Below are 11,545 nucleotides of genomic sequence, written 5' to 3'. Positions count from 1 at the left end.
GGGGGTGGGGGGGGGGTGGTCTGGGTTTCCCGAGAGAGGCGGGGGTCTGTCCCTGGGGGGGGGGGGAGGTGCGCGAGGTTGAGCCAAGATTCGGCCGAGGACCGAGCCGAGGTTGGCGCGCGCAGGTGCTGGAGGAGACGGGGTTCGCCGAGGAGCGCACCGCGAAGCTGGACCAGGACGACTTCCTCAGGCTGCTCGCCGCCTTCAACGCGGTGCGAGCTCGCCCGAGATCGGCCCAGATCGCCACTGGCTGCCAGTCTAGAGTGCCCGAGATGACCAGGCTCGCCGCCTTCCAGCACTGTGGGGGGGAGCGTGTGTGGAGGCGCAGCGGGCCGCAGCAGCGTGTGCGAGGATGCCGTCACCTCGCCTCTGCAACCTCACCTCTCGCGCTTTAGGTGGGCATTCACTTTGCCGGTTGCTGAGGTGAGTGGGCGCAGTCACGACTGCGGACTGGCGCGTTCCGCGTGTATTGACGGGGAGAATGGCCTCTCCTCTCTATGTAGTCATGTGTGTGATGGAAAACGGTTGTGTCAGCCCATGTTGTGGGATGCGCAAGCGGAGCGGTAGCGCCTGAGCTCCCGGGTGGCTGCGCCGGCCGCGCGGGCCGTGGGCGCAGCGTGGGGCCGGGAGCGGCCGGCTCCGTGCTCATGTGTCCAGCGTCTCTAGACGATTACAAAGGATCGGACGTCACGCACATTTTGACAGGGACGTCGGAAATCGGACACATCCACTGGGACGAGTCAATTCATTCACTAGAATGACTAGAAAGGGCACCCATGGGGGGTGATCGCATCCCCCCCAATGGCGGCGGGCGCCGCAGAGCCGGCATTGTGGAGTCAATCCCCCCCATTGCGCGCGCGCGCATTGGTGGCGAAGTCGACGCTGCGCCTCAGCTTGTCGCGCGCGACCCACTTGGTGAGGAAGTCGGCGGGCATGAGGTCGTCTGCGATCTTGACGACGCGGCACTCGCCCTCGGCCATGCGGCGCTGGAGCGTGTGGTACCGGCGGAGGAAGTGGCGCGAGCGCGACGCGGACATGGCATTGTTGGCGACGAGGACGTTGGCCTTGTTGTCCGAGAGGATGACCGTGGGCCCGGCGGGTGGCGCTCCGAGGGCAAGGAGGACGACGCGCGCGTAAGAGACGTGCTCCCCGGCCTTGGCGGTGGCGATAGCCTCGCACTCGTGCGACGAGTCGACGATCAGGCCAACCTTCTTCGTGCAGTGGTAGACGGCGGCGCCAAAGCACGTGAGGACGATGCCGTAGAGGTCGAGGTCCCCGTTCCACGTGGCGTCGGCGGCGGCAGCGAGATCGGCAGGCGCGTGCGAGTCGAGCCCCGCGATGTGGGCCTGCATGTGCCCCTGAAGCTCGGCGACAGCGCGAGGCCCGCCGTACGTGATCCCGTCGTCCCTATGCTCGTAGGCCGTGTTGAGGGCGGCGCGCGCGACGTCGTAGGCGGCCGGCGGCGGCGCAGACATCACGCACGAGAGGCGGTGGAGGACCAGACAGAGCTTCGGCTGGACACGCTCGACGAACTTGAGGTGGCCGATGATGCTCTGCGTCCGCACCTGCTGCGGCGTCAGCTTGCCGTCGCGATCGGCGAGCTTGAGCGAGTCGGCGGCGACGGCGAGGCGCCTGCCGCTGAGGAGAGTCGGGCGCTCGCCACGGAGGAGCTCGGGCATGTGCTCGCGAGCGGCCTCGATGATCTTCTGCGGCATGGACAGCGTGAGAGTGCGCCGCTCGCGGTCACGCTCGAGCTTGAGACCGGCAAAGGAGGTGGGGCTGTAATCGACCTTGACCTCGCCGTCGAACGCGGCCTTGAGCGCGGCGATGGTGGCGTCGGTGGCGGCGGTGCCGTTGACCTCGGAGATCATGAAGTCGTCAACGATGGTGATCATGCGAGCCTCGCCGTGCTCACCGTGGTAGGAGAACATGGCGGGGACGCCCGGGCACGGCATCCAACCGAGGCTCTTGATGGTCTCGTTGAAGGTGCATTCCCACTCGTAGCCGGCGCTTTCCTCACCCCAGAGCGGCGTCGAGAGCTCGATGCAGAGCTGTGTGCCGTCCTCGTCGGTCATGGGCAGCGTGGACGGGAGGCTCATGTAGCCGACGGGGCCCTGGCGCTTGGCCTTGATGTAGGCGTTACCGACGTCTCCCTTGGTCAGATTGGCGTCGATGGCGGCGGCGTGGCCGAGGAACAGCTTGGTGGTCATGTCGTCGACGACGGTCGAGGTGGCGGGGACTTGGCTGGCGGGTAAGCCGGCGCGCTCGCGCTGGACCTTGGCGAAACCTCCGTCGGCGCTGTGCCGAGACTTGTAGGGGTCGTGCTTGTCAAGGCGTCCGGTCGCCTGGTCCACCTTGATCTTGCGCGCAGTGACGCAGCGCTGGACTGGCACGCCCTTGGCGGCGGGGACGGTGACGGGCACGAGGCAGTTGCCGGGCCCACGAAGGATGCAGTCGAGCCCCTTCTCATCGGCAGCCAACCAGTGCTCGCGCTCCGGCGAGTTGAGCAACTCCTTCTTGTTGGCGGGGACGCGATAGACGCACTTGCCGATGGGCGTGGAGACATCGACGAGGCGCTGCGTCGCTTTGAGGCACTCGGCGGTGACGACGGCGCCGGCGGCGTTGCGGAGGCTCGCGCGCCGCGCGTCGAGAAGCTCGGCAGACGCGCACTCGAAGGGGATGGCGTCCTCGCCGAGGACGGCGAAAAGCGTGGCGTTGTAGACGTCGACGTGCGCCTCGCTGGGCGTGCGCTCGAGCGCCTCCTCGACGGCGGCAGCGGCGAGGGCGGTGGCGTGGCGGCGGCGTGCCTGGGCCCGGGTCGTGGGGCCGCTGTCCGCCACGGCGCGGGCGGCTGCCTCGGCCTCAACCATCTCGCGGCCAATTCCACCCTCGTGGAAGAGATGCTCCGTGACCGGGTCCACGGGGGGGGCGGGCGTAGGAGGCGGTAGCCGGCGCCACTTGCGCTTGGTGTTCGCAAAGTTATGCGCGTACGGCTTGTCGGGCTGGGAGTCGTAGGTGACGAGCCACAGCCGCTCGCCCCTTTGCTCGACCACCTCGGTGACGGTGCCGACGTACTCGCTCGAGGTCACCGCAGGGGCGGGGTCTCGCCACACAACCGAGACGCGCGAGCCTTTCGGGAGGTCGAGCGGCGGCGCCGCGGCGCGGGGCGACGGCCTCACGCGCGGCGGCGTGGTGAGCTGCTCGCCTGTAGGGGGCGTCTGCGTGGCGGCCTCGACGACTGCGGCGCCCGTCGGGATGCCGCGGCGCAGCAGCTGCAGCTCGTCGAGCTGAGTGACGTGTCGCACACGAGCGGTGCCGCCGTTGTCTTTCCGCACGAGGTAGACGGAGCCGTTGGAGCGCGGATCGACGCCCATGAAGTCGCCCTCGGTGGCCCGTGGCCTGTCGCGGCTGCCCTTTGGTCCGCGCGTCTCCTTCTCCTCGTTGTACATGACACGGGTGCCAAACAGGAACAGCGGCCGGTCCTCATCGACGGTCGGGACCTTGCCGTAGTAGCGCTGGTAGCGCGACTCCTTCTGGCCGCTGCACGGCTTGAAGTTGACGAGGTGCTGTGCGTAAACGCGCGCAGGGAGCAGAAACGACGTACCTTTGTGCGCGCGCTGCAGCATGGCCTCGGCGGTGCGCGTGACGATGTCGTTGTTGACCTCGGCGGTGCCAACGGGCTCGTGATGCTGGCGCGGCGCGACTCTCACGGTGACCCCAAACTCGGACCCGCACCAGTCCTTCAGGGCGACGAGATCGGTGCCGGAGTCGAAGACGAACACTCTCGGGTCGTGGCCCGCGGCCTGGGCATCGTTGTAGACGTGCCGCATGAACGGCTTCCAGTCGTCGGCCGTGTGCTTCGTGCTGGTGTCCGTGTAGCCGAAGGACGTGTACTGGCAGACGCCGTGGAACTGGTAGACGTGGCCATTCAGGGGCGATGGGGCCTCGTGCCTGCCAAAACCGTCGAAGACGAAGGTGTGTCCAGCCCGTGGCGCCCGACCTGTCGGCGGCATGGCGTGGACGGCGCGCTTCCTCGAGCGAGCGAGGGCGAGGAAACGGTCCTTGTCGATGACCTCGGCGGCTGTACGGTTGACCTTGTCGACGCCGACACCGTGGGCGGCACGAGAGATTGAGACGATGCCGGCGGCATCGGTCACAAAGCGGGCGGCCATGAGCGCAGCTCTGTCGTCGACACGTAGCTTCGCAGCGGCGGCCTCGGCCCCGGCGACGGCAACACTGTACGAGACGGAGGGGACGGGGACGACTTCGAGGGTCACGAAGTAGAGGCCGTTGCGACTGTAGATGGGGTCAGTACGCCCATCCTTCCAGATGATGAGCCTGCGCACCTTAGACACGTCGGCGCCGTAGTTCTCCTCGAGGTAGCTCTCGGCGATGATGGACCGCGTGACGTTGTCAGAGAAGACAGCCTCGCGGATGTCCAGGGCGCGGCCGGACCCGGTGACGCCCCGCATGCTGATGACCTGCGACGTGGTGACGTCGGCAGCGGGTCCGATGCCGGTGATGGAGCAGGCGCGCTGCTGGATGTCGTAGACGCCGGTCACGTCGCCGAGGCGCACGGCTCCCCGCTCGGCGTTGGGGGCATGCTTGACGACGCACGTGTTGGAGCCCCCATCGAGCTGGAACTCGAGACGTATCGTCTGGCGCCCGCCTCGAGGGAGGGGCGGCCGCTCGCGCTGGAGACTGTGCGCAGCGCCGGTCTCGCCAGCGCTGACGGCGGCAGCACAGACACCGCTGGCGGCAGCCCCACTGGCAGGGTCGGCGCGGGCGGCGACGGGAGAGGCGACGGCGGCGACAGCGAGCGCAAGGCAGCCGAGGAGGCCGGCGACACGGCCGAAACCACAGCACGCGCGCTGGGCGGCCTGCCCGACCTCGGTAGCCGCGTCGCAGGCGGTGGCGGTGGCAGCGTGAAGGGCGCTGGCGCTGGTGCTGTACACGGCGGCGACAGCTGCAGCGCCAGTGCGGCGCGCCTCGGCTGCGGGGCCGCTGATGGCGCTGACGTCGACACCGAAACGGCCGCCCCCGAGCGCGAGAAGCGCAATGACCGTCGCGACGATAGCGACTGCGGTGGCAGCAGGCCAGGCGAGGACGCATGCAAGGCCGAGGTTGCTCTGAACGTCTCCGAGGTCGAGGCGGTAGACTGGTGCGGGCCCGACCTGCATGTCGCCGTCGGTGACGTCGCGCTCGACGTTCGGCGGTGGCACCGAGGAGCCGAGCCAACCACCTTCGCGCTGCGCGTCCAGGGTGGCACTCGCGCCGAGAGGCACGGTCTCTGAGACCCCCCCCTTGGCGACCTCAGCGGCGGCGACCTCGCGGCGCCCGACGTAGCCGTCGCCGAAGACGGCGCCGTCGTCGACGGCGGCGATGGGGTCCTCGTCGGAGCCACGGTCGTCGCGCGGCTGGTGGCGCTCGGCGGCGTTGGCCTCGCGCTTGTCGCCTCCGTGGTACTCGCGGTGCGCCTTCTCGAGCAGCTTGCGGCCGTACGAGAACAAGGGCTTGCCGAGGCCATTCTTGACGGTGCGGGGAAACTGCTTGCTGGTGACGGCGCAGCGCTCGCCGGGGCGGGCGGCGGGGCAGAAGGTCGCGGCGCTGCGGACGGTGATAAGGCCGTCGGCAATAGCCTTTTTGCACGCCTTGCACTCGCGCGTGCACTGCTTGGTGCCGTGGTCGGGGCTGCCGCAGATGAGGCAAGGAGGGCGCGGGGCACCGCCGGCCCTCTCAGCAGCGTTCGCCTCGAGCCCGCCAGCGCCGGCATCGGCGGGGCCAGCATCGCCGGCGCTGACGCAGGCGCTCCCGTCGCTGAGCAGGTTGGCGACGTATGTGATGAAGGCGTCGTAGCTGTGCCAGGGCGGGAACCCGCCGGACTGCCACTCGTTGATCTTGTCGGCGAGGGCATCGCGCTTGCCGCTGATCTGGTCGGGAAGCTTGCCGATGATGGCGCGGTAGACGTCAAAGTGCGATCGGCACTGGTTGGTGAGGAGCGCGAACTCGGCCTTGAGCGTCTCCGCGGCGAGCTGCGCGGGGACGAACCCCATCCCGGCAACAAAGAACGTCTTCTTCTTGAAGGCGGCCTCGGCGTTCTGCATCTCGACGCCGGGCTTGAGGACGGCGAGCCGAGCGATGCTCTGAAGCTGGTAGAGGCCGCTGCCTTGATGACCGCCGTCGTTGCGCTTTCTAAAGAGCTTGACAGCGTCAGAGTCGGGCTTGAGGCAGCACTGAACAGCCCCGGCGACGTAGGCGTCGAGGTAGGCGAGCTCGTCGTCGCCTGCAGTGATGGTGCTCGCTAGCTGGGCGGCGTTGAGGGCGAACAGCCTGACGAAGCGCGGGTCCTTCCGGATGCACATGTTCTTGAAGCGCGCGATGAAAGGGGCGACGTCGGCGGGGTCGAGCGTGGTGGCGACGGCGTTGGCCTCGGCGGCGCTGACGTCCTTGACCTTGGCCTTGGCGCCACCGGCACTCTGCCGCACGGCCTGGGCGAGGAGAGAGGCGAGGCCCTCGACCTGAGGGTCGCGCTCACCGACTCCGGCTTGCCCTCGGGCGGCGGAGGCGGCCTGGCCAGCGCCAATGGCGGCAGCCGAAGCGCCAGGCGCAGGGAACCCGGGTTGAAAGGCGGCGTGCTGCTGCTGCTGCTGCATCAGTTGTTGCTGCTGCTGCATCTGCTGCTGCACCTGGTGCTGCTGCGTAAAGGGCGACCACGCTTCGCCGCCGCAGGGGTAGAGCTGCTGCGCGCCAGTGTGGAGGTAGGAGCCGCAAGAGGGCTGCACCTGCCCCATCCCCCAGCCGTGGAAGGCGGGCGCGCTGCAGCCATGCGGGCTCTGCACCCAAGCGGGGTCCATGAGAGCAGGCGCGGCAGGCCAGCCGAAACCGGAGGCTTGCGAAGGCATGGCCATCGACGCGCAGCAGGCCCACTGGTCGGCGAGGCCAGACGAGGGCGGCAGGTACATTTGCGGCTGCACTCCAGGGTTCTGCACCTGCACGAAAGGCAAAGGCTGCGCGCTTGCGCACTGCCTCTGGTGCGACGCCAGCTCTGCGGCGGCAAGCGCCTGCCCGCTGGGGCTGAGTGCACCGGCCTCGGCGGCACCGGCGGATGGTGTCGCGGCTGGTGCCTCGGACGGCGACCCCTGGGCCGGGCTGGGCGGAGGGTGTTGGGCTCGGTTGTCCGGCGCCGATTGTTGGGCTCGGTTGTCCGGACGGCAGGATGCGGACCGTAGGCCGCTACCATGCGCAAGCGGAGCGGTAGCGCCTGAGCTCCCGGGTGGCTGCGCCGGCCGCGCGGGCCGTGGGCGCAGCGTGGGGCCGGGAGCGGCCGGCTCCGTGCTCATGTGTCCAGCGTCTCTAGACGATTACAAAGGATCGGACGTCACGCACATTTTGACAGGGACGTCGGAAATCGGACACATCCACTGGGACGAGTCAATTCATTCACTAGAATGACTAGAAAGGGCACCCATGGGGGGTGATCGCATGGGATATGTGTTTTCGAGATTTTTTTGTGATGTGTGCGTTCTGTATGCTATCTCAAGAATCACTGTCCATCGTTCAGGTTCACATTTTGTACATTGATTGTGGCTAGTGCCATTTTTCACTCTGACACGCTAATCTTGAAAACGTCTCCAACGGAGCTCCGTGTTGCTTCCAGCGCCCTCCCCCGCGCTCCCTGCGGCCATGGCCGATGCTCCTAGTATGAGAGGTCATCTGGCTACCGCGAGAGCGACCCAACTCGTCGACATCGTCCGATGATGGTGCCGCAAAGTCAGCCTCCGGAGGCTATCGTGGGGTCGAGCCGGCAGTAGCCGTGACATGTGGTTCCACCACCCCTCGTAGGCTTTGCCTCTGATCGCCACCGTTCCCAGGCTGCCTAATGGGATGGAAAGGAAGGCTCGGCGAGCGTATAGAAGCGTTCTCGACCTCGTCGTGGCAACCTGCACGGCAGCGCTGGCAGGCGCGATGAGCGTCGTGCCACCTGACCCGATACGGGTCGCAGGCGTCGTACCGAGCGTGTCGAGACCGGTGTCCTGATGTGATCTGCACGGGTAAATCACGTCGGCGTCAAAGGAGCGACGTGCGACCTGTCAGAGCTTGATCTCCGATCTCAGCGGCGTCGAGTCATCTCCGGCGCGCGACAAAGGTACATCCACAGGACGCGCAGAGGCAGCTGCGACCCCGGCGAGTGGACGGAGGGGCACCGCGCCACCTGCTGTGTGCCGCCGTCTACTCGGCGGGGTCGCAGCTGCCTCTGGAAGGCACCGAGATGTACCTTTTTGCGCAAATGGTCAAATCAAGGTTTTGTAACGCGAGCTGTGTCACAGTGAAATGGCACTAGCCTGTGATGATTCGGACAAACTTGGAGCAAACGACAATTAAATTGTCCGACTGGTCGGAACTCGGTGTTGACCATTAAATATCCACATGATGATTCATCTCCCCGCACATGTAAATATCTCAGTGAACTATCACATCACACACTGACAAATCCCAGATCGCGGCAGATGGTTTTCTGTCTGTGGTGCTGCTCTCTGCTGCTGCGTGCTGGGGCGGGGGAGTATGTTCTATTTATTCTTTTGCGGCAATTTGTGGTCATACGCTCGAAAACACAAAAACTCACACGGGGTCTCGCTTGCCGGCCCTCTACGCAATAACGCACACATATATTTTAAGTATATTCACCGGTATTCGTTCCGCCCCCTCGTCCCACCCGCGGCTTCGCCCCTACTCCCGCCGCTGTACCCACTCCAGCCGCCTCCCGCTCCCCACCCGCCGCATCGGACGCCGCGGCGATGCGCCACGCAAAGCCCTCCGACGAGCGCCCCGCCTCGTACAGGCGGCGCAGCAGCCGCCACTCGACGCTCTCAGACCATCGATCGTCGCCGCGCTCGCTCTCGCCGCCGCCACGCTCGCCGCCGGCCGCGTGCCCGCCGCCACGCTCGAGGAGCCTCGCGCGCACGGCGCAAGCGAAGGCGGACCACACCGTTGGCACGTGTGTCCGCACCTCCGCCGCCCTGCCCTCCGGCACCTCCGGCGGGCGGCCGAGCGCCGCCAGGATCTCGTCGCAGCGGAGCACGACGGCGCGGGGAGCGAAGGTCGGCGCGGCGGCGGCGTGCAGCGCCTCCACCGTGAGCGAGCCGCCCTCCGCCCGCAGCCTCTCTACCAGGGAGAGGTACTCCCCCGCCAGGCCGCCCGCCGCCGTGTGCAGCCACGCCAGCGTCGCCGCCCCGACTTGCCTCTTGCCCAGCGGCTGCTTCGGGTTCGGCTCACGCCTGCCGCCGTCGCCACTCCCGCCGCTCCCGCCGCCGCCGCCGCCGTGCGTCTCCTCGCGCCGCGCCGCCGCCCTTGCGCGCGGGGCTCGCCGCCTCGCCGGCTGCGAGACCCGGAGCTCCCACCCCTCCGCCGCCGCCTTCGGTCGCAGCTCCGCGTAGACAGACCACTCGACCGAGTCTCGCCAGCCGCCCTCGTAGACTGGCTCGAGCCGCACCTGCAGCGCGAGGCTGAAGGCGGACCAGACGGTCGGCTCGTGCCAGACTCCGACGCTTGCGTTGGCGTGCCAGACCCCGACGCTTGCGTTGGCCACCGCGCGCGGAGAGGCGTGCCCGTGCAGCTCCAACTCGCTGAGCCGCCTGGCGAGGTGGCGCTGGAGGGCAGGAGGGCCGAAGCGCGCCCGCGCCGCGGCGTGCACAAGCGACTCCTCCTCCGAGCCGGCGGGCAGCCAGCCACACGTCGCGTCCTCGAGGAAGAGGGTGTACTCCTGTGCCAGCCAACGCACCTCCTTCTGCAGCCATTCGTACGCCGGCCCGCCGAGCGCGCGCCTTCCGAGCGGCCGCCGGCTCCGCGCCGCGGCGAGCAGCCAAGCGGCAGCGCTCGCGTCTGAGGCGCACGGCGCAGGAGAGCTTGCGTCGTGAGCAGCCTCGGCGACCGAGACACGCGGTGCAGGAGAGTTGGCCGCAGCCTGTGGCGCCGATCGGTGCGACGTTCGCGTGGGGAGACGACGCAGCGAGAGTCCCAGGCAGATCAAGGCCAACATGCGGCGTGCGCTGTGCCAACAAACACCACCAACGACGGGCTCGCACGTAGCAACCCTCCGCAGCCTCCCGCCGCTCGATGCCGGCGCCCCGACGGAGTGGCAGAAGCAGAGAACTTACCCGAAAATTTTTTTTCGCTCGCACAGCTGAGGCACAACAAGGGCGTCCTCCCATCCCTCCCTTGGGTTGTCTGTTTTCTTTCTTTCTTTCTTTACAAGGGCGGACTGGCGCAGACTAGCACACACACCGGCACACTTGAGCACTTGAGCACTGGATAGGGTCGATTCCGCATGGTACGGGACCCCTCGATCGTCTCGCCCTCCCTCACTGGTATGTTCATTGGGGGGGGTCATAACAAACACGGTACAGGATCGAGGTGCACGCTGCCGAAGCAGTGTCGTCCCCCCCCTCTCCCCGACGGCGATGGCGGTGTGACCGATCGAGCTACAAGAGGAGCTTGTTCAGCAGGATCCAGGCAATCCGACGCACTACCCTCCAACCGGGCCTGAGATCATCAGATAGCTCCCGTCACCGTCTCGGGTTTGTGTGGGATCGAACCACTCCGGGATGGGCAAGCCCATCGGTCTGAGTTGTGCCTTTCCCTCACCTGCAGGGGGTAGCAAGAGGGTATGTGCTCCGCGTTGGCCGGACAGGGAAGGGGGAGGGGGGAGGGGAGGGGGGGCTCTTCCAGGCGAGAGAGGCCGACATAGCAACTCCGAGTCGCGCTACAGAAACTTGTCAGCTGGTCAGTAGTCAAAATTCCTTTCTGTCCGACCGTACGCTGCCACGGAGTCCGTCACGCCCGGGGGGAGGAGACGGGTCGACCCCGTGAGGACCAGATCACGTTCACCTTGTCGTAGCCCGAGAGGACGTCGACCTTAGCCCCTCGGTGCCGCCTCCTCCCACCGCGTTTGTACTTTTATGTAGCTGGCCAGCTTTAACCAAGGAGACAGAGAGTCGCTACACCCCCCCCTGGGTCAGACATTCCCCCCTCCCCCCCCCCCCCCAAGCCAAGGATTTCCCTCACCGCAGTCGACCCGCGTGCTTATCCTGCCGCGACTTCCTTGCCTTCCTCGGCTTCCTCGCGGACCCCGCCGCTCCGCCTCCCCCGACCGCCCCATCCGCACCCCTCCCCCTCTCCCGATCCCCCGTCTCCCCCAGCACGCCCCCCTCCTCCCCCCCCCCCCACCTCCACCGCACCTCCTCCTCAGTCGGACCCCTCCCCCTCTTCCTCCCCCGCTCCCCACCGCACCTTTAGAAAGCATTCTTATCGCGACGCGGTGATCTGTGTACTGTGAAGCGCGACCACACGCTCCGTCCGTCCACCGTCGCGTTGCCGTTGGCCGTTGCCGTTGGGAGAGAGACTTTTGAAAACCAACAAGAAAATATGCGCGTGCGGGCGGACCCTCACAGATCACAGAGATCACAAGAAGTCATCTTCTTCGCGTTGGCCGTTGCTAAAATCATGTGACATGTCTCTCCTCGAAGCCGACGAAGGCGGAAGGCCTCAG

The 11,545-nt window shown here is 67.2% G+C and overlaps 1 protein-coding gene across 1 annotated transcript in view; it reads left to right on the top strand.

Annotated features, from left to right (window-relative positions):
• EMIHUDRAFT_197460 (hypothetical protein) overlaps nt 1–422 on the top strand; it is a gene marked incomplete at both ends in the record, with an annotated part of 2,613 nt that extends 2,191 nt beyond the window's left edge. Inside the window, 2 exons of the mRNA XM_005767234.1 lie at nt 126–212; nt 396–422. Of these exons, the coding sequence (XP_005767291.1) occupies nt 126–212; nt 396–422 (114 nt within the window). The remainder of the gene's footprint in view (nt 1–125; nt 213–395) is intronic.
• Nucleotides 423–11,545: the final 11,123 nt, after the last annotated feature.

Source organism: Emiliania huxleyi (assembly GCF_000372725.1).
Source record: "Emiliania huxleyi CCMP1516 unplaced genomic scaffold EMIHUscaffold_5, whole genome shotgun sequence".
NCBI classification, from domain to species: Eukaryota; Haptophyta; order Isochrysidales; family Noelaerhabdaceae; genus Emiliania; species Emiliania huxleyi.
Note: the sequence above shows the minus strand (reverse complement) of the source record. Positions and strands in the feature narration are given on the sequence as shown.